The sequence below is a fragment of the Myotis nattereri genome (genome assembly GCF_964212035.1).
Source record: "Myotis nattereri genome assembly, chromosome: 8".
NCBI classification, from domain to species: Eukaryota; Metazoa; Chordata; class Mammalia; order Chiroptera; family Vespertilionidae; genus Myotis; species Myotis nattereri.
Genome location: NC_138083.1, coordinates 55,780,065 through 55,803,365, shown reverse-complemented (window position 1 = coordinate 55,803,365; position 23,301 = coordinate 55,780,065). Strand labels below are relative to the sequence as shown.

The window sequence follows — 23,301 nt, the reverse complement described above, 5'->3', positions numbered from 1 at the left end:
TGATTGCCCTGTGGCTCTGTGTGTGATGGGGCGGGGCCCCAACCCCCTGAGCAGCCCTGCTCTGTGCCTGATAGGGGGGAGCTCCCCACTCCCCCCCCCCCACGGGCCCTGCTCTGTGTGTGATGGGGTAGAGCCATAACCTCCCCATCGGCCCTGCCCTGTGTATGAGAGTGGCGGTGCCCCAACCCCCTGATGGGCCCTGCTCTGTGTGTGACGGGGGCAGCGCCCCAACCCCCTGATTGGCCCTGCTCTGTGCATGACAGGGGGTGGCGCCGCAACCTCCCCATCGACCCTGCCTTGAGTGTGACGGGATGGTGCCCCAACCCCCCAATTGGCCCTACCCTGAGCGTGACTGAGGGTGGCATCACAGCCTCCCAATCTGCCCTGCTCTGTGCATGACAGGGGGCGGCGCCCCAACTCCCCAATCGGCCCTGCTCTGAGCCCGACCAGGGGCTGCACCTGAGGATTGGGCCTGCCCTCTGCCACCCGGGAGCAGGCCTAAGCCAGCAGGTCGTTATCTCCTGAGGGGTCCCAGACTGTGAGAGGGCACAGGCCGGGCTGAGGGACCCCCCCTCCCCCCCGAGTGCACAAATTTTTGTGCACCGGGCCTCTAGTTATAAATAATGCTGCAATGATATAGGTGCATATGTCTTTTTGATTTAGTTTTTTTTTAAAAAAAAGAATTCCCAGAAGTGGAATTGCTGGTTCCTTCTTTGTCTTGTGTTATATAGCCTTTGTTTTAAAGTCTATTTTGTTGGTGTAATATTGCTATTTTAGCCTTTTTTTTGTTTTCATTTTCATAAAATACCTTTTTCTATACCTTTATTTTCAGTCTGTGTGTGTCTTTCAATCTGAAGGGAATCTCATGTAGACAATATATGTAAGGGTCTTGTTTTGTTATCCATTTAGCCATTACATGTCTTTTGATTGGAGCATTTAATACATTTGCATTTAAAATAATTGGTGATAGATACGTATTTATTGTCATTTTATTATCCATGTTTTAGACCTTTTTCTTCTTAAAGATCCTTTAACAATTAGTGTATTACTGATATGGTGGTGTCATCACTCCTTCAGCTTTTTTTTGTTTGGGGAGCTCTTTATATGTCCTTTTATTCTAAATGATAGCTTTGCTGGGTAGAGTAATCTTGGTTATAGGTCCTTGCTTTTTATCACTTTGAATATTTTTTGCCACTCCCTTCTGGCCTGCAAAGTTTCTGTTGAGAAATCAGCTGACAATCTGATGGGAGCTCCCTTGTAGGTAACTAACTGCTTTTCTCTTGCAGTTTTTCAGATTCTGTCTTTTTCTTTGATTTTTGGCGTTTTAATTATGATGTGCCTTGGTGTGGTCCTCTTTGAGTTCATCTTGTTTGGAACACTCTGTGCTTCTTGGACTTGTATGTCTATTTCCTTCACCAGATTAGGGAAGTTTTCTGTCATTATCACTGTTGATTCCCTGTAATGTATTCTTCATTACACTTAGGTCTTCATTTCTTACTGTTTCTTTATGTTTTCTAGTTTCGTTTTTATGTTTCTTATCTTTGTTGAAGTTCTCAGTAAGTTCATCTTCTCTTTCCCTAAGTTTATTGAACATCTTTATAACCAGTGTTTTGAACTTTGCATCTGGTAGATTGCTTGTTTTCATTTTATTTATTTATTTTTCTGGGATTTTTTTCTGTTCTTTCATTTGGATATATATTTTTTAGCCCCCCCCCCCCCATTTTGGCAGCCTTCCTCTGTTTGTTTCTATGTATTAGGTAGAGCTGCTACGTTTCCTGGACTTTGTATGGTGGCATTAATTAATAGTGTCCTACAGGGTCCAGTGGCACAGCTTCCCTGATTGCTGGGGTCCAGCCCCAGCAGGTCCAGGGGTCCCCAAAGGTGTGGACGGAGTCAGCGAAGAAGGAATGACACGGAGACAGCGTTCAGTTGATCAGCAGCCTAGCCAGGATCTCTGGCCCGGATCTCCAGCCAAGTTCTGGTCTGGATATCCAGAGAGGTTCTGCCTAGGATCTCCAGCCAGGTTCTGTGTCCATGTTGTCTTGCTAGGTTCTCCAGCCAGGTTCTCCAGGTTCTCCAGCCAGGTTCTGTAGCCAAGTTCCCTCGTTAGGTTCTCCAGCCAGGTTCTGTCCAGGTTCTCCAGCCAGGTTCAGTCACCAGGTTCTAGTCAGGTTCTCTTGCCAATTTCTGTAGTCAGGTTCAGTCCAGGATCTTTTGCCATGTTCTCTCGCTAGGTTCTGTCTCTAGGTTCTGAGGCCAGTTTCTATCCAGGATCTTTTGCCATGTTCTCTCCAGCGAAGTTCTTCTGTCTCTAGAGAACGTTCTGTGTAGGTTCTGTGCCTAGGTTCTGTCTCTTAGTTCTGTCTCCTGCTGTCTTGTTACATCTGTATTTATACCAGTTGATTCAATCCTATCAATCTCTATTACAAAGGTTAGGGCGTTTCTTATCTCCATTCCAGGGAGTAAAGATTATGTAGCTTAAGCATGATTGTTTGTAGTTAAAGTGATTAATTACCCGCCTGGCACTTAGTTGAGGGGTTTTATTCCCTCCCTAACTTCAGGGGAAAATCCCTACCTGGGGAAACAATCTTTCTCAGAGAGGAGACCTTGGTTAAAACACATAGTGCCAAGAAGGTGAGCAAACATTTTAAGAACAGTATGCCATATATGCCAGGTCCTTTGAAACAGCAAGGATGGACCGGCTCCCGGCACCTGATCACCTGAGCCGGTCATTCCAGGAGAGCTTCCCAGCTCCCCAGAGTGGGCAGTGTACATCTTTTTGTTGTAGTTGAGCATTGATTGCTATTGACACCTCAGTGGGAGGAATTTTACCTCCAGATCAGTTAGCTGTGAGGACTGGCTACCATCACCATGGAGGATCAGCTGTGCAGGCTCTGACACCATGGAACAGGACTTACTTCAGCTGGGCTCTGATGCCTTCTGAGCCTGCTCCTTGAATGTGTTGCTCATGAAGGCAGTGGGTGGTGCTTTGATGTGTTCTGAAGCTGTCCACCAAGTGTGCTGACTCTGGGGCCTCCAGGGAGGAGCTGGCCAAGTTTGGGGCCACCTGGCATGAGCTACAAAGCAATCTGAAGATGGCTGCTATTTGTGCTGGGCTTGGAGGTGCCCAAGAGAGGCCAGCCTGTGAACCAAGGACTGGGCCACTAAGTGAGAGGTATGACACATATCAAGGCCAGATGCACTTATTTGAGAGATTTTAGAAAAGTCCGAAGCATGAGCCAAGAGAGACCATTTGTATGGAAAAGCCACTGGATATGCATAGATGGGCTGCAGTTGGGTGGGGCAAGGTCTCAGGGAATAACCAGGGTGGGTTTAACAGTGTTAGCCTTGTTGATGAAGACTCAGATATGGCATTGTCTGCCAGCTCTTTGGGAGGAGGGCTCAGAAAAGGAACAATGACCTCTGCCACACTTCTATCTGGAAAAAAGTTGTTCCTTCAGCTCTTGTCCAAATGCCAGGCAATTAGTTCCTCCTCATAGGTTCCTGCGCCATTTGAGCTGCTGTCCCAGCACTGTAGCTCAGACCAAGTAAATCTGTTCTCCTGTGGGCCCCTTCAAGAGGAACACTTGGGACTTAAGCCGTTGTCTGTCTCACTCAGCCACAATCCCTGTTGGATTTACAGCCAGAGATTATGAAGACTTCTCTTCATGGTTTGGAACCCTGGGCTGTGTGGCCTGGTGTGGGGCTGCAGCCCAGATATTCCTTCTGATTTTTATCTGACACACATGGGTGTGGGACCACCCCCTTCCCCATCTCCACCCCTCCTAACAGTCTTTTTTTCCCTTCTGCCAGTCTCTGTGTGGTTGTGGAAGGAATCAAGTAAAAAAAAGTCAGACAATAAAAACTACACTTGCCCTGACCGGATGGCTCAGTTGATTGGAGCGTCATCCTGTACACCAAAGTGTTGTGGGTTCGATTCCTTATCAGGGCACATACCTAGGTTTTGGGTTTGATCCCCAGTCAGGGCACATGCGAGAGGCAATCCATCAATGTTTTTTTCTTACACCATAGTGACAGAATTTAACTTGAAAAAATCCATTTGGCACCACTGTATACAAAAGAGGCTTTTCAGTTCCTGTGATTTCTTCAGATGACACAGACTTTAAAATTTTTTTCTCTACAACAGCACCATAAAATACATAGCTTACAAAATGATTTATTTAGTACAGTGTAAAAATGAAAGGGTCATTATATGTCGTATTTGAAATAATCTGTTTTTCAGGTAATTCCTTAAACATGCTAGCATTCTAAGTAACTATGAAGGATGGCTGATTGTAAGCGTCAACATGGAGAACAGTAATAAGTGAACATGTACTATTTCCCATTCTTAGCTGTAGACTGGTTTACTTGAGAATACCCACATTTAGTGCTCATTGTGTATCATTTTTGTGTAGTTAATTCTTGGCCCTTAAGCTGTAGTAAACCAGTAAGTTTTGAAAGTAATAAGTTTATGAATTAGACTCTGGTGCCATGTTGGGCCTTGAGATTGTGTCTGGATTTCCATGGTAGATACACATGATGTTTTAGCTTAGATGGCCTGCTTTTTGAGGCAACTGAAGGAACTTCTAGGAAACAAAATCACTCTAGTCTCCTTGAACATTGCCATTGAGCCTCATGCTTATCATATTTTAGCTGACCAAAGAGCAGATTAATCTTGAATCATTCTATATATTTGGTCAAAGATTTTGAATTTTTGTATTAAATAGTGAGTTTAAAAGAAAACACTCTTCTTAAAATGAACCTTTAAGAGTAAAGATTTAAAATTTTGTATTTTCTGAAAATCTATTATAATCAATAAGCCTTTCAATTTAAGATTTCTGTAGTGGTTTTAGAAATTACCTTATAATTCTGGAAAAATACCTCATTATAATTCAATTATGTGTTAGAAGTGACATATATTTGGCAATTAAGTATTATTCATATCTTGTTATACAGAATAATAACATAATTTTTAAGATTTAAATATAATTAAAAGAACCAACCTCTTCTATCTCCCTTTAAAAAATAATTTTCTCAAAAAATTCTCTTATAGGTAACAGAAATCCAAGACTGGAGTGCATCAAGCCCACATAGCGCAGCATATGTTCTCTGGGATAATGGTGCTAAGAATCTTTACAGAGTTGGCTTTGAGGGCATGGTAAGTCGTAAGAACCACAAAAGAAAATATTGGATGGATGAAAGAAGGGAAATAATTGTATTTTTGAATTTTTTCTTTTTTTAAAGATTTTTTATTTTGCATCCTTTTTTCTTTATTTTTTTTAAAATTTTAATTTAATTTTATTGTTTAAAGTATTACAAATAGTAGTACATATGTCTCTTTTTTTTTCCCCCATTGACCTTCCCCCAGCCTCCTCACCCTCCGGCACATGCCCTCACCCCACCCCCACAGTGTCTTGTGTCCATTGGTTATGCTTATATGCATGCATACAAGTCCTTTGGTTGATCTCTTACCCGCCCCCCCCCCCCCCCCCACTCCCCAGTCTTCCCGCTGTACTTTGACAGTCTGTTCGATGCTTCTCTGCCTCTGTATCTGTCTTTTTGTTCATCAGGTTATAATGTTCTTTATTATCCATAAATGAGTGAGTTCATGTGGTAGTTTTCTTTCACTGTTTGGCTTATTTCACTTAACATAATGCTCTCCAGTTCCATCCATGCTGCTGCAAATGATAAGAATTCATTTTTTATAGCAGCGTAGTATTCCATTGTGTAGATGTACCATAGTTTTCTTATCCACTCATCTGCTGATGAGCATTTAGGCTGTTTCCAAATCTTAGCTATAATAAATTGTGCTGCTATGAACATAGGGGTACATATATCCTTCTGGTTGGTGTTTCTGTTTTCTTGGATATATTCCTAGAAGTGGTATTATCTGGGTCAAATGGCAGTTCCATTTTTAAATTTTTGAGAAAACACCATGCTGTTTTCCACAATGGCTGCACCAGTCTGCATTCCCACCAGCAGTGAAGGAGGATTCCTTTTTCTCTGCATCCTCTATGGCACTTGTCATTTGTTGATGATAGCCATTCTGATAGGTGTGAGGTGGTACCTCATTGTTTTGATTTGCATCTCTCAGATGATTAGTAACTTTGAGCATGTTTTCATGTGTCTCTTGGCTTTTTGAATGTCCTCTTTTGAAAAGTGTCTGTTTAGATTTTTTGCCCATTTTATGATTGGATTGTTTATCTTCCTTTTGTTAAGTTGTATGAGTTCCCTGTAAATGTTGGAGATTAAACCCTTATCGGAGATAATATTGGCAAATATGTTTTCCCATGCAGTGGGCTTTCCTGTTTTGTTGATGGTTTCTTTTGCTGTGCAAAAGCCTTTTATTTTGATGTAGTCCCACTTGTTTATTTTCCCCTTAGTCTCTCTTGCCCTAGGATCTGTGTCTGTAAAGATATTGCTAAGACATATGTCTCTAATTTTGCAGCCTTGGAGTCTTGTAGGATTTTTATGGTTTCCCGTCTTACATTCAAGTCCTTTAGCCATTTTGAGTTTGTTTTTGTGTATGGTATAAGTTGTGATCTAGTTTCATTTTTTTTGCATGTATCTGACCAAATTTCCCAGCACCATTTATTAAAGAGGCTGTTTTGGCTCCATTGTAAGCTCTTTCCTCCTTTGTCAAATATTAATTGAGTATAATGGCTTGAGTCAATTTCTGAATCCTCTATTCTGTTCCATTGGTCTATATGTCTGTTCTTGTGCCATTACCAGGCAGTTTTGAGAACTGTGGCTTGGTATTATAGTTTGGTGGCTGGTATTGTGATCCCTCCAACTTTGTTCTTCTTTCTCAGGACAGCTGTGGCTATTTGGGGTCTTTTTTTATTCCAGATGAATTTTTGGAGAGTTTGTTCTAGATCTTTGAAATATGCCATTGGTATTTTAATAGGTATTGCATTGAATCTATAGATTGCTTTAGGTATTATGGACATTTTAATGATGCTGATTCTACCAATCCATGAACATGGTATGTTCTTACATTTGTTTATGTCTTCTTCTATCTCTTTTTTTAATGTCCTATAGTTTTCCGAATACAGGTCTTTTACATCCTTATTTAAGTTTATTCGTAGGTATCTTAATTTTTTGGTGCAATGGTAAATGGGATTGTTTTTTTCATTTCTCTTTCTGTGGGTTCATTATTGGTGTATAAAAAGGCCATAGATTTCTGGGTGTTAATTTTGTATCCTGCTACATTGCCAAATTCATTTATTAGGTCTAGTAGTTTTTTGATGGAGTCTTTGGGGTTTTCTGTGTATAGCATCATGTCATCTGCAAATAAGGACAGTTTTATGTCTTCTTTTCTAGTTTGGATGCCTTTTTTTTTTAATATATTTTATTGATTTTTTACAGAGAGGAAGGGAGAGGGATAGAGAGTTAGAAACATCGATGGGAGAGAAACATCGATTAGCTGCCTCCTGCACACCTCCCACTGGGGATGTGCCCGCAACCAAGGTACATGGCCTTGACTGGAATCGAACCTGGTACCCTTCATTCCGCAGGCCGACGCTCCATCCACTGAGCCAAACCGGTTAGGGCCAATTTGGAGCCTTTTGTTTCTTCTTCTTGTCTGATCGCTATGGCTAGTACTTCTATTACTATGTCGAACAGGAGTGGTGAAAGTGGGCATCCTTGTCTTGTTCCTGTTCTTAGGGGAAATGGGTTTAGTTTTTGCCCAGTGAGTATGATGTTGGCTGTAGGTTTGTCATATAAGGCTTTTATTATGTTGAGGTATGATCCCTCTCTTCCCACTTTGCTGAGAGTTTTTATCAAGAAAGGGTATTGGATTTTGTCAAATGCTTTTTCTGCATCAATTGATATGATTATGTGATTTTTGTCTCTCAGTTTGTTTATGTGATGTATCACATTTATTGATTTGCGGATATTGTACCATCCTTGCATCCCTGGAATAAATCCCACTTGGTCATGGTGTATGATCTTTCTAATGTACTGCTGAATCCGATTTGCTAGGATTTTGTTGAGGATTTTAGCATCTATGTTCATCAAGGATATTGGCCTGTAGTTCTCTTTTTTTTTGTGGTGTCTTTATCTGGTTTTGGGATTAGGGTAATGCTGGCTTCATAGAAAGAGCTTGGAAGTGTGCCTTCCTCTTGAATTTTTTGGAATAATCTGAAGAGGATAGGTTTTAGTTCTTTGAATGCTTGGTAGAACTCTGCTGCAAAGCCGTCCAGACCAAAAATCTGTTTCAATTTCTTCGGTAGTTATTGATTCTTCTTGGTTGAGTTTTGGAAGTTTGTATTTTTCTAAAAATATGTCCATTTCATCTAGGTTGCCCTTTTTGTTGGAATAGAGTTGTTCATAGTATTTTTTCATAATCATTTGTATTTCTGTGGGATTGGTTGTTATTTCACCTCTTTCATTACTGATTTTGTTTATTTGGGTCCTCTCTGTTTGCTTCTTGGTGAGCCTGGCTAGAGGTTCATCAATCTTGTTGATCCTTTCAAAGAACCAGCTCTTGGTTTTGTTGATCTTTTGTATTTTTTGTGTGTCTCTTTTTCATTTATCTCCTCTCTGATCTTTATTATTTCCTTCTGCTTATGCTGGGCTTTTCTTGTTGCTCTCTTTCTAACTCTTTGAGTTGTAGAGTTAGGTAATTTATTACCATTGTTTCTTGTTTTTTGCAGTAGGCTTGTAGAGCTATGAACTTCCCTCTCAAGACTACTTTCACTGTGTCCCATAGATTTTGGATTGTTGTGTTTTCATTGTCATTTGTTGCCATGATGCTTTTTATTTCTTTGATCTCTCTGGTTATCCAGTCATTGCTATTTAGCCTCCAGGTGTTTGATTTTTTTTTATTGTTTTTATTGTAGTTGATTTCTAGTTTTATGCCATTGTGATCTGAGGAAATGCTTGATGTGATTTCTATCTTCTTGAATTTGAAGAGACTTTGCCTGTGATCCAATATATGGTTTATCTTTGAAAATGACCCATGTGCACTTGAGAAGAATGTATATTCTGTGGCTTTGGGGTGAAATGTTCTGGAGATGTCAATTAATTCTATCTGATCTAGTGAGTCATTTAGGATTGATGTTTCTTTGCTGATTTTTTTATTTAGAGTATTTGTCCAATGGTGATAGTGGGGTATTAAAGTCCCCTACTATGACTGTATTGCTGTCAGTCTCTCCCTTGATATCCTCCAGAAGTTTTTTTATGTACTTGGGTGTTCCTATATTGGGTGCGTATATGTTTACCAGAGTTATTTCTTCTTCTTGGATTGCTCCCTTTAGTATTATGAAGTGGCCTTCCTTATCTGTTGTTATGTCCTTCACTTTGAGATCTAATTTGTCAGATATAAGTATTGCTACCCCAGCTTTTTTTTCATTTCCATTCGCCTGAAAATTTTTTTTCTATCCCTTCACCATTAGTCTGTGTGAGTCGTTTTTTCTGAGGTGGGTTTCCTGTAGACAGCAGATATATGGGTCATGTTTTCTTATCCACTCAACTACCCTATGTCTTTTGATTGGGGCATTTAATCCATTTACATTTAAAGTTATCATTGGCCCTAACCGGTTTGGCTCAGTGGATAGAGCATTGGCCTGTGGACTCAAGTATCCCAGGTTCGATTCCAGTCAAGGGCATGTACCTTGGTTGTGGGCACATCCCCAGTGGTGAGTGTGCAGGAGGCAGCTGATCAGTGTTTCTCTTTCGTTGATGTTTCTGACTCTATCCTTCTCCCTTCCTCTCTGTAAAAAATCAATAAAATATATTTAAAAAAAAAGATAAAAGAGACACAAAAGACATTTTTAAAAAAAGTTATTATTGATAGGTACTTGTTTGTTGCCATTTTTATTCTTTACGCCTGTGTTCCTTCTTTGCTTCCTATTTCTTCTTTTTACAGCAGACCCTTTAGCATTTCTTGCATTGCTGGTTTGGTGGTAATAACCCCCTTAGTCCTTTGTTGTCTGTGAGGCTCCTGATTTCACCCTCAATTTTGATTGATAGCCTTGCTGGGTACAGTAGTCTTGTATTCAGACCCTTCCTTTGCATTACTTTGTATATTTCATTCCATTCCCTTCTGGCCTGATTTGTTTCTGTTGAGAAATCAGTCGCTAGTCTGATGGGGGATCCTTTGTAGATAACTTTCTGTCTCTCTCTGGCCGCTTTTAATATTCTTACTTTGTTGTTGGTGTTTGCCAGTTTAATTATAATGTGCCTTGGCATTGGTCTTTTGGGGTTCATTTTGTTTGCAGCTCTGTGAGCTTCTTGGATTTGTGTGAGTTTTTTCTTCCCTATATTAGGGAAGTTTTCTGTCATTTCTTCAAACAGGTTTTCTATTCCTTGCTCAGTTTCCTTTCCTTTGGTACTCCTATTATGTGGATGTTGTTTCGTTTCATGTTGTTCCAAAGTTCCCTTAGGCTCTCCTCCGGTTTTTTAAGTTTTTTTTTTTTTTTCTAGATGAGCTCTGCTTGGGTATTTTTTCCTACCTTGTCTTCTAGCTCACTGATGTAGTGCTGTGCTTCTTATAGTCTACTGTTGATGCTTTCTATTGAGTTCTTTATAGCAGTGATGCCATTTTTCATTTCTTCTTGGTTCTTCTTCACTTCCTCTTGGTTCTTACACATATTGTTGAATTTGTCTTCCATTCTTTTCAGTGACCTTATGACCATTTCTCTGAATTCTTTCTCTGACATATTGCTTGCCTCCACTTCGTTTACTTCCTTTTCTGGTGATGCCTCCTTTTCTTTCATACGCGGGCTGTTTCTTTGTCTCCTCATGATCTCTCTTCCGGGTGTCTGGTTATGTAGCTCTCTCTCTCCTTTCCCCTGGTGAAATCTGACCTTTCCGTGAGAAGGTGCAGAGCTCCTCTGAGTCTGTGTATTCCTGCTGCTTAAGATCTGGTGTTCCTGGGTTCGCAGCTGGTCCCTGGGTGTTGTGGTTGCAGAGTCCTGGGATATATAGGCCTCCGATAACAGCCACTCTCCCCTTCAAGATGGCCCGGACTCCGCGGCAGAGCCAGTTGCTCCGGGAGAGATTTCAGCCCCAGTGGAAACTGCCCTGATCAGGGGAGCCCCACCTGGCAGTCCCCAACAGTCCCTTGGAGTATAGCTGTCCCTCACCCACAAATTGCCCTCCCTGTACACCCACACACTCTCCTTTCATTCTCTCACTCACATACCATCCTGCAGTCTGTCTTCCCATCTGCATCCATCTTCCTGAATTTTTTCTTTTGTCATCTCTTTTTGTCAGAATACAGACATTTGAATCATCATTAATATATAATAGGAGGGGAAATCTATAAACTTGAAAATTTAATAAACTTTCATTTTTACTATATTTGCTTGAACTATTTAATAGTCAGTGTAAGAATCTAAGACTTAGGATCATCTGTAAGGCTGCTCCTTGGCAGGGGCATGGCTCTCTGACTGGTAGGTTAGCTTGCTGCTGGGGTCTGGACAATCGGAACTGAATGAGATGGGCTGGACACACCCTAGAGCCCTCCTTCGGTCCCTCCCTGGCTGGCCAACCTCCCGCATCCCTCCCTGGCTCTGATCGTGCACCAGTGGGGTTCCTTGGCATGGCCTGTGCCCTCTTGCATTCCAGGACCCCTTGGGGGATGTTGGAGTGCTGGTTTCAGCCCGATCCCGCAGTCCACGCCAAGGGATCCCATTGGTGCATGAATTTGTGCATTGGGCCTCTAGTAAAAACATATATTACAATAGATGTTAAAATTAATTTTTTTGTTTTTGAGGTTTACCCTAAGGTTTATTTTAATAATAAAGTATAATAGTAATGTAATAGTTGTGTAATCAATACATATATTCAAGCATTCTATTTCATGTTTCTAAAATATAAAACAACTGCCCCTCTGCTTTTTTTTTATTACAATATTATTGACCATATTTCTGATGCTGTACTTTGCAGTCCCCGTGGCTGTTTTGTAACTGCCAATCTACTTCTCAATCCTTTAACCTTTTTATGCTGAGAGTATGTTTTGAATGAACATTTTTTCTGTTTTAGGTATTGAGCTATACTTGACGTTTTCAAGAGTGATTTTTTTGTTTTCCTTCTTAGTCTGATCTGAAGTGTGTCCAGGATGCCAAAGGAGGTTCTTTCTACAGAGATCACTGCCCTGTGCTAGGTGAGTTAGCAGAATGGAGGAAATAACTAAATAATGGGTCAGAATTCATTAAAATATTTAAGTGGACTTTTAACAAATTAGTTACCATTAAAGTTATTTGAAGAGATATTTTTTTGGTCTTACTTTGGTTTTAAAGAATTTGTCCTTTTTTAAAAAAAATATATATATATATTTATTTCAGAGAAGAAGGGAGAGGGAGAGAGAGATAGAAACATTAATGATGAGAGAGAATCATTGATTGGCTGCCTCCTACCCACCCCCTACTGGGGATTGAGCCCACAACCTGGGCATGTGCCCCTGACTGGAATCAAACCTGGGACCCTTCAGTCCGCAGACTGACTCTCTATCCACTGAGCCAAATCAGCCAGGGCAAGAATTTGTTCTTTTTAAATGATTTATGTAGACACTGAGTTGTCATATCTTGAGAATTGACATGCCATTTATGTCATAATATATTTGAAACTTTTTCTTTTAACTGTAAACTTATTATTGAAAAACTTTGTATTAGATATTACTTCTCTTCATTATTACAAATAGAATCTGACAATTTAAAGCTTATGGAATCCTTAGCTTATGGAATCTTTCTAATGAAAGAACAACTCCCAAGATTAAAGTAATATAATAAATATAATTTCACTTATCATTAAAATAAAAAAGAATAAGAAAACCAAAACTACCTTCATTTTATTGGTTCTTTATTGTTGTCATGATGAACATTTACCACATTTATCTGATTAAGCCTTTAGTCTCTGAATGCTTTTCTTTCTCATGTAGACTCTGTGTTCCTCTTTCTAAATCATTGGATTTACCTTTTTTGATAAAAAGTGCTCTTTTCTTGCATGACACCTTATTATTTTTAAAGGAGAATATGGAAGAAATACATATGTTTTTGCTGAGAGCATCCATTTCTCTTGCTACCAGAAACTTTCTTGTGATCCCAGGTTTTGGCACCAAAAAAAGTAACTCTTATGTCTTGCCTTCACACGAAAAGGATAGAACCAACATGCACATTTGGATTTCTCATTGTAGTGTTTCATGATTATGAATCTTTGAAGTCCTACAGCTTGTTCTTGTTTAAAAATAATGCAGTTGCATGTTGTTGCTATAACTTTCTTTTTCCTTTGTCAACCCCCTCTGCAATTACAGGTGAGCAGAATGGCAACAGAAATCCTGGTGGGTTGCAGATTGGTGACCTGGTAAATATAGACCTTGACCTAGAAATTGTACAGTCTTTGCAGCATGGTCATGGAGGATGGACTGATGGCATGTTTGAGACTTTAACTACAACTGGAACTGTTTGTGGCATTGATGAAGATCATGACATTGTAGTACAGTATCCGAGTGGCAATAGGTTGGTGCTATTTCTTAATTTTTCAGTAATGGGAAATAAAGCTAAAGAAAAGAGTCTTAAAGAAAGCAAATAATCTGCTATAACCAAAGAGTCTTTAAAGGTAGCTCTCAGTAGGTAAAAATCCAGAATATGTTGGTAAGGTGGAAGGGAATAAATGTCAAGAAGTATGTGTATGTGTGTGTGTGTGTGTGTGTGTGTGTGTGTGTGTGTCCTTCAGGGAGCAGAATATATTGTGTCATCGTTAGGTCCAAGTATAGCAGAAAGTTTGTGTTCACAAAGAGTCCATTTATCCTGAATGAGAAGGATAAAATTAATACTCTTCTGGCCCATATCTCCAGGGTTATATCTTGATAACACAGCTTTCCCTGCCATAGACACATACACACATACTAATCCTTATCAGCAACATAGAGTTACATGCATTTTCTCACTTCTTTTCCTTTGCACATACCATTCCCTTCATGCAGAATACCCTTCCCTCCTTTATCCCCTCTTTCTCTGGATTAACGGGTTTGCATCCTATAGATATTGAGCTTAGTTAGATACTTGGGAATCTCCTCTCTTCTTCTGCTCTCCTTGGTGTATACATACATTATTCATCTGTTTAGGTCTCCTGTTATCTATTAAAATGATTATTTATTTGGCCTCTAGGTTGCGAGTTTCTTGGAGATTGAGCCTGTACCTTTTATGTATTTGCTCTTTAGGCAAAATATGTCTAATTTACTTGTATGTTTATGACATTTTAAAGAAAAAGCAGTAGTTAAATTGAATAATTGTCCAACTTTATTGCTGACATGTACATAAAGAAACTCTGAGGTTATATTTTTCTGCTTTTTAAATTTTTTTATTTTTCAATTACAGTTTACATTCAATATCTTTTGAATTAGTTTCAAGTGTACAGCATAGTGGTTAGACAATCATATACTTTACAAAGTATTCCCCCAATACTTCACCAGTACTCACCTGGAACCATACATAGTTATTACAATATTATTGACTATATTTCCTATGCTATATCTGTGACTATTTTGTAATTACGAATTTGTACTTCTTAATCCCTTTATCTTTTTCACCCAATTCCTCCTGAGGTTCTTTAGGGAATTAGAAAAATTAACATTAAGTTGCTTACCAAAGTATAGAATTCTAATTGTATTCAGATTTTATACATGATTAGAGGCCTGGTGCATGAAATTCATGCATTGGTCCGGTCCCTAGGTCTGGCTGGCGATCGAAGCATGAGCATCTGGTGTGGAAGGGCAGGTCCCAGCTGACCTCTGGGCCCTGGGCAGCACCTGGGCCCCTATTCACCCCCTTTCGCCTGAGTCATTGGGCGCCCTTCTGGCTCCCTCAGTGCCTGGGAGCCGGGCGGCAGCCCCAACCCCTTCTGCTGCCGCTGGTTGCCGTCTGCAGGGTGATCAACAGGGCGATCGGGCCTAGCTTGCACCCACCTTGACCTGGTGCCACCCGCTCACTTGCTTCACCATCCTGCTGTGGTCCCACTCTCCTTGGGGCCCATTGGGGCCGGCAGTGCCTCCACTGCCACCTGCTGCCAGCACCATGTCTCCCACGCCCGCCATGTTCTGCGCTGCCCCCTGGTGGTCAGTGCACATCATAGCGAGCGCTTGAACGCCCAGTCAAACTCCTGGTCGAGGGGACAATTTGCATATTAGGCTTTTATTATGTAGGATCATGTCAAGAGATGCAGAAAAAACATGACAAAATCTAACCCCCTTTTATGATAAAAACTCTAAATGTTAGGTTAACATAAATTAGGATGATTACTTGCAGAATTCTTTCTTGGGCAATGGTGTTAGCAGTAATAATGACATGTGAGTTTTAGAAAATAACTTCTTTTTCTTCTTTATTTATTTTTATTCAACAAAAGTTTATTAAATACTAATTTATGAAATACTGTGTTGGGCCCTGTGATTAGTGGTAGGATTATAAACACATTAAGACACGGTTCTCTGCTTTGAAGGGGTTTTACTTTTAGTTTGGATAGACAAAACCAAAAATAAGCATTAATATGTTGTAAGTAATTATGAGAGTGAGTATTCAGGGTATTCTGAAGGTACAAAAGAAGAGTGATCATTTCAGTTGAGCAAATCATAGAAAAACTTCAGAGAGAAAATTACATTGTGCATAAGATTGGAAGATCAACTCGATTTTCACCAAGGAAGGGGAGCACTGTAGGCAGAGGGAACAACTTAAATAAATACTGCTGTGTTCAGGCACTGTAATAGATCTGGTAAATTTTGGAATATTGAGTGAGATAAAGGGGACTGTGATTGATAAAGCCACAAAGAAAACTTTGTGTATGTGATTTTTATTCTTAACTGATCAGAGGCACTTCTTTCTCTTTATGGTTGTTTTACAAAGCAAAGTGTATATGGTTACAGAACTTTAGTAAATAAGTTTTTGTATGTTGTGACCACTCAATATCTATACTAATAAAAGGGTAATATGCAAATGGTCTGGACACCCTCACGTGTAAACGACTGATCAGCAGGCTCTATGTGCAGCAGGCTCAGGTGGGCAGGGACTTGCAGTGTCGGGGACTTGTGTCCTGCTGTCACAATCCATCACCAGGAGGCCTGGGGCCTGGTGGCTGCCTCTGTGTGGCCTGGGGGTGGGGCCCAGCGGAGGCCTCCGTGCGCCTGTGCCAGGGGTCCAGAGGCCTCTGTGTAGCCTGGCTCAGGCACGGGGCCTGGCGAAGGCCTCTGCATGGCGAGGCCTGGGGGTCCCTCGGCTCTGTGTGGCGTGGAGGTGGGACCCCTGGTTCTGGCCTACCTCTTTGGGGCAATCCATTGAGGAGCCCCGGATGGGTGGGCGGGGCCTACCTCTTTGGGGCGATGGATCATGGGGCTCCTGCACTGTGACAGGGCACAGACCAGGCTGGGGGCCCTCCACCCCCCAAGTGCATGAATTTCATGCACCAGGCCACTAGTCTTTTATATAATAACTAGAGGCCCGATGTATGAAATTCGTGCAAGGGGTTCGGCCCTCGCAGCCCCTTGCAGCCTCAGCTGGCTCTCGCAGCCCTGGCTTTGTCCGGACAGTCATCTGGAAGGACATCCCAGAAGGCTGTATGGTCTAATTAGCATATACTTTATTATATAGGATGACCCTATTATAAAAGCTTATTTGACTAGGGAAACTTTTATTTATTTAAAAAAATATTTTTATTGATTTTAGAGAGGAATGGAGAGGGAGAGAGAGATAGAAACATCAGTGATGAGAGAGCATTACTGATTGGCTACCTCCTGAATGCCCCCTACTGGGGATGGAGCTCGCAACCCTGGCATGTTCCCTTGACCAGAATTGAACTCGGGACTCTTCAGTCCCCAGGCTGATGCTCCATCCACTGAGCCAAACCAGCTAGGGTGACTATGGAAACTTTTATCTTTGGAGTTGGACTAGGATATATATATATATATATATATATATATATATATATATATATATATATATTATGACACAATTATTTGGTAGAATGTTAAGTAGCCAATAGAATGGTAGTTATGAAAATGGTAGCAGCATAGAAAAATGCATATGTATAGAAAAGAAGTCAGAACCCAAATTTGTTTTGCTGAAGTGATTACAATCATGTACAATACCCATCCATGACAAGTTAAAACTAAATACTATTTTTAGCCATGAGATTGGCAATGATATGGAGAAATGGTGTACTCTGTAGAGCAGATTGGCTCTATTTATTAGAATTGTAAACAAATTGTATACTTTAATTAGGTAATTCTTCCAAGAATTTCTAATGAAATACTGACCTCATGTGCACAAGGATGTTTATAAAGAGATGTTCTTTATAGTATTGTTCGTAATACTGTAGTGAAAATTTGGAAATACTTTATTTTTTAAAAAAATATTTTTATTGATTTCAGAGATGCAGAGAGTGATAGAAATATCAATGATGAGAGAGAGTCATTGATTAGCTGCTCCTGCACACTCTAAACTGGGGATCGAGCCCACAACGCAGGCATATGCCCTGACAGGGAATTGAGCCGGTGACCTCCTGGTTTATAGGTTGACACTCGACCACTGAGCCACGCCGGCTGGGCGGAAATACTTTAAGTAATTAGTGTTTATCCATGTTATAGAATACTCTGTGGCCATTAAACTGAAATAAGTAGTTCCATGTCTGTGACATTGATAAATAAATCTTCCCAGGTACATTCTCTGAGAAAAAAGAAGCCACAGAATTATAATTCCATTTATGGAAAACAGTTCTTTTCCTACATTATAATTATTGCTTAGCATATTGATAGATATGCACGGATTCACAATGTAGTATTAATAGTGGTTTCTAGTGGAGTGGGGAATGGTGATCCAAATGTGTGTGTACTGGAACTGTCATTTGTCTACAAAAATTATCAGTATCATTTGTGGAAAGAGAAGAAACTTTATTCAGGTTTACAAATCTAGGAAATGCAACCTCTGGTGAAAACTGAAAGTGTTATATTTCATAGAGAAAGTTCCTCCCTGGTGTCTGTGAATTTTTATACAAATGAGAAATTGAAATTGCAGAGTTCTGATTAACCCAAATGGTATGGTCCTCATTGGTCAAAATTGTTTATTCTGATTTGGTCATTATGGTGCATCTCTGATTGGTCAGATAGAGCTAATGATATAGCTGCACAGTTCTGATTGGATGTGGCAGGTCTCAGTCCGTTGGTCAGAAAATGATACCAGGAACTCCCTTGTAAGGATTGACTCAGAATTCTGAAACAGGGTGCAGGAGACTGGCAGCTCACTCTGTAGCTTTTCCCTCAAATGCAGAATGTGTGAGTGGCTTGTGTCCACATGGCTGCTAGACTTGGGCCCAGTTAACCCTGAGGAGTCCTTCTTGGCAGATATGCTCCTTCTCAAGGTTCCCATACTTTACATGGTTCTGAAAAGTTTTAATTTTTAACAATGAATGTGTATTATTTTTATAACAATTTTTAATATGCAAAGGGTAATATATCTACACAGAAGTATATCTATCATATTAGGGTGGTGAGATTATGATGATCCTTTTCCCAAATTTGTATTTTAAAATTATAAAATGAAATACAAATAATTCAGGATGTAATTATAAAGGGTGGCTTTACTTTTTTTTGATGTGTTATAAGGCTTTTCTCCTGGCAGTGCTTAACAAAAAATGTTATGTTAAAATTAAACTTAGCTCATTTTGAGTTTTGGCTTTGATCCTTAGGTGGACCTTCAATCCTGCTGTTCTCACTAAAGCAAACATTGTCCGAAGTGGGGATGCTGCTCAAGGTGCAGAAGGAGGCACCTCACAGTTTCAAGTGGGTGATCTTGTACAAGTTTGTTATGATCTGGAAAGAATTAAGCTTCTGCAAAGAGGACATGGAGAATGGGCTGAAGCTATGCTCCCAGTAAGTATATATAAAATAGTTTTGGACTAGGAATTATACCATGCTTATGTAATTTTTAGAAGTACTTTAATTTTATAAACTAAATTAGCATAATCCTTTGAGAATTTTGTTCTTTATTGGCATCTAGGCATAATTATGCCTTTTATTTTTTAAGTTATTCTAGTTAAATTAGCCAGGGAAGGTCCAAAAAGGGCTACAGTTAATATTTTTTGATAGAGTCATTAGTGGAGAGTGTAATGTAGGGATAAAGTACTAATTGGGACTAAATACTATTATTTAAAATAAAAATATTAGTGAAGAAAGAGGGTACAGGGAAGAACACCTGAAAGACAAATTTTAATATTGTCTATACTAGTGCTCCAATAAACTATATATATTTTAAGTGAGGGAATGTGGATATATATGTAAGGGTATTATTGTAAATGTAACCATCAGGACAATATAGCTTAATATAAAGTTTTAATATAAACTTTATATTTAAAAGAGAAAAACAATGGGAGGATTAACCATAAAGTTTTAAAAAAGTATCCTATCTAATAAAAGAGAAACATGGTAATTGGCGTATGACCGCTACCCTTCCCATTGGCTAATCAGGGCGATATGCAAATTAACTGCCAGCCAAGATGGCAGCCGGCAGCCAGGCAGCTTGAAACTAACATGAGGCTTGCTTACTTCAGTGACGGAGGACTCCAACGTTCCCCGCCTGCCTTGCTGGCCTCTGAGCTTGCAGTTTAAGAAACATTGTAACAAATATAGAAGCTAAACAAAACCCCAGAAACCTGCTTTCAGTGAGCCGGGGATCTCAGAGCTGGAGTTATACATTAATTCGATTATAGAACCCAAATAAACCAGATACCTTCTTTCAGGAGCAGAGGCCTCAGAGCTGGAGCCAGAGCTAAAGCTGGCCCAGAATAAAAAAAGAAAAGAAAAAAAGGAGCAGTTGGGAGCTTCAGTCGGCCTGAAAACAGCCCTCAGCCCCTCACCCAGACTGGCCAGGCACCCCAGTGGGGACCCCCACCCTGATCCAGGACACCCTTCAGGGCAAACCAGCCAGCCCCACCCATGCACCAGGCCTCTATCCTATATAGTAAAAGGGTAGTATGCCTCCCAGCACCGGGATCAGCGGAGCCGAGAGGCCTCTCGGCACCGGGATCAGCGTGACAGGGGGCAGCGCCCAAACCCCCTGATTGCCCTGTGGCTGTGTGTGTGACAGGGGACGGGGCCACAACCTCCCTATCCGCCCTGCTCTGTTCCTGACAGGGGAAGTCGCCCCAACCCCCTGATCAGCCCTGCTCTGTGCCTGATAGGGGTTAGCTCCCCAACCCCCTGATTGCCCTGCGGCACTGTGTGTGACAGGGTGCAGCGCCTCAACCCCCTGATTGGCCTTTCTCTGTGTGTGACAGGGTGCGGTGCCCCAACGCCCCCCCACCCTTCCCACGGGCCCTGCTCTGTGTGTGATGGGGTAGAGCCATAACCTCCCCATCAGCCCTGCCCTGAGTGTGACAGTGGCAGCGCCCCAACCCCCTGATCGGCCCTGCTCTGTGGGTGATATAGGGCAGTGCCCTAACCCCTTGATCCGCCCTGTCCTGAGTGTGACAGTGGGCGGTGCCCCAACTCCCCTATCGGCCCTACTCTGTGAGTGAAGGAGGAGCTCCTCAACCCCCTGATCGACCCTGCTCTGTGCATGACAGGGGGGAGCTCCCCAACCCCCTGATTGACCCTGCTCTGTGCGTGACAGTGTACGGAGCCCCAACCCCTCTGATGGGCCCAGCTCTGTGCGTGACAGGGGGCAGCGCCCCAACCCCCTGATTGGCCCTGCTCTGTGCATGACAGGGTACGGAGCCCCAACCCCCCTGATGGGCCCTGCTCTGTGCGTGACGGGGTGGCGCCGCAACCTCCCCATTGACCCTGCCTTGAGTGTGACAGGGGGCGGTGCCCCAGTCCCCCAATCGGCCCTACCCTGAGCGTGAGTGAGGGTGGCATCGCAACCTGCCAATCTGCCCTGCTCTGTGCATGACAGGGGGCGGCGCCCCAACTCCCCAATCGGCCCTGCTCTGAGCCCGACCAGGGGCTGCACCTAGGGATTGGGCCTGCCCTCTGCCACCCGGGAGCAGGCCTAAGCCAGCAGGTTGTTATCTCCCGAGGGGTCCCAGACTGTGAGAGGGCACAGGCCGGGCTGAGGGACCCCCCCCTCTCCCGAGTGCACAAATTTTTGTGCAACGGCCTCTAGTTCATATATAAAAAAGGAATATGACACAGGACAGAGGTAGAAGAGAGACATCTTTGAATATGTCTTATTTTATAGATTTGACTTGAAACTACATATTTTATACAACTATAAAACAAATTCAAAAATGAAACTCCTAGAAGTGGAAAATAAAATGAAACAAACCTAAATGTATTTTCTGTTGACGTCCTATCTAATAAAGATGGAATATGCTAATTGACTGTCATGCAGTTGCAAAGATGGTGGCGTCCACAGCCAATAAGAAAGGAATATGCTAATTGACCTCCACACCCTCAAAGATGGCAGTGCCCACAGCCAATAAGGAGGGACTATGCTAATTGACTGCCACACCCTCAAAGATGGCGGCACCCACAGCCACAAGATGGCAGCGCCCAGTCCCCTCAGCTCCGCTGGGGCGGCAAGCATGTGACAAGGCTGGGCTCCGCGCACCTGCCTCCAGAGTTCCCCAGTCTCCTCAACCCCCCAGCCGCCCAGGGCTGGCCCGAGGCACAGACAAGCCTCGGATGGCGGCTGCCCAGCCTCCTAGGGCCGCCCGAGGCTCAGGTAACCAGCGCCGGCTGAGGCTTGTGCTGCCGGCAGTGGCAGCAGCAGAGGTGTGATGTGAGCGTCGCCTTCCTCTGATTGCCAGGTCGCCTCCCACTCCTGAGGGCTCCTGGACTTATGAGAGAGGGCAGGCCGGGCTGAGGGATTCCCCCCTCCAGTGCATGAATTTTCATGCACCGGGCCTCTAGTAACCATATAAAAAGGAAATTCCAAATGATTTTTAAAAACAGTAGTTTGTCTTTATATCCTTGTAGAAGGAATATACCCTACAGAATTACAAGGAAAAAGAAATATTGTTGTCTTCTTTTGTGTGTTTGAGATTTTCCATAATGAACAGTTAAGGAGGAAAAAACAAAGAATGCAGCTACTCCCAGAGTTTGAGATCATGGTGGAAAATTCCAAGTGAAAATGTCTTACAAGAAGTTAAAATTGGTGTGTGTTGGGGGGCAAGGAGAGAGTTAAACAGGGCTAGAGAAGTATATTTTCAAGTCTTTTGAAGTAAGATGATAGTTGTCAATGTGGATTAAGTTTTCAAGGAAGAAGAATTGTAAAAAATGAATGAATAAATTTTTGGAGAATGAACATATTTGGGGATCTGAAGAAGGAAAAGGAACTTCTGAGTGGAAGAAGGGGAGAAACAGAAAGATTAGACTGTCATCTAGAAATCAGTGGAATAGTTTCTTAAAGTTAGGGTCAGATGCTGCAGAGAAGTCAAAAGAGAAAACAAGTCAAGGCAATTTCTTCTCTGTGTTAGAAAGTAGTCAGATATTATTACTATACTTTACCAATTTTCTAGTATTGTTATTTGCTGCTGGAGACCTGGTGCATGAAATTTTTGCACTTGGGGGTGTTCCTCAGTCTGGCCTGCACCCTCTCGCAGTCCTGGAGCCCTCGTGGGATGTCCAACTGATGGACATCCTTAGCGCTGCTATGGAGGCGGGAGAGGTTCCCGCCACTGCTGTTGCGCTTGCCAGCCATGAGCCTGGTTTCTGGCTGAGCTGTGCATCCCCTGTGGGAGCACACTGACCACCAGGGGGCAGCTCCTGCGTTGAGCATCTTCCCTTGGTCAGTTCGTGTCATAGCGACTGTTCGTTCCGCCGTTCGGTAGATTTGCATATTAGCCTTTTATAATATAGGATTCTGTTATGTTTAAGAGAATGGATTTTGGAACTAAGTTTGAAATGGGGCTAATGCTAGCACTTAACTTTCAGGGTTATAGTATTAGGTAGGTCAGTACATATAAAGCTCTTAGAACAGTGATTTCCAACTGGTGTGCTGCGAAAGGCACACCGGAGTGCTGCAAGAATTTTTGAAACATATAATACCTTACTATTTAGTCAGGGCACTGACTTCTTTTCCCTTAAACCAGCGGTTCTCAACCTGTGGGTCGCGACCCCTTTGGGGGTCGAACAACCCTGTCACAGGGGTCACCTTAAGACCATTGGAAAACACATGTATAATTACACATTGTTTTTGTGATTAATCACCATGCTTTAATTATGTTCAATTTGTAACAATGAAATTGGGGGTCACCACAACATGAGGAACTGTATTAAAGGGTCACGGCATTAGGAAGGTTGAGAACCACTGCCTTAGACTGTCAAATAAAGAAATGATGACAGCCAACACAGCAGTAGCTGTCCATGTG

At 41.9% G+C, this 23,301-nt stretch overlaps 1 protein-coding gene across 1 annotated transcript in view; it reads left to right on the top strand.

Annotated features, from left to right (window-relative positions):
• MIB1 (MIB E3 ubiquitin protein ligase 1) overlaps positions 1-23,301 on the top strand; it is a gene marked incomplete at its 5' end in the record, with an annotated part of 123,070 nt that overhangs the window by 29,220 nt on the left and 70,549 nt on the right. The window contains 4 exons of the mRNA XM_081097466.1: positions 5,054-5,158; positions 12,049-12,115; positions 13,262-13,466; positions 18,679-18,862. Coding sequence (XP_080953592.1) covers positions 5,054-5,158; positions 12,049-12,115; positions 13,262-13,466; positions 18,679-18,862 — 561 coding nt within the window. The remainder of the gene's footprint in view (positions 1-5,053; positions 5,159-12,048; positions 12,116-13,261; positions 13,467-18,678; positions 18,863-23,301) is intronic.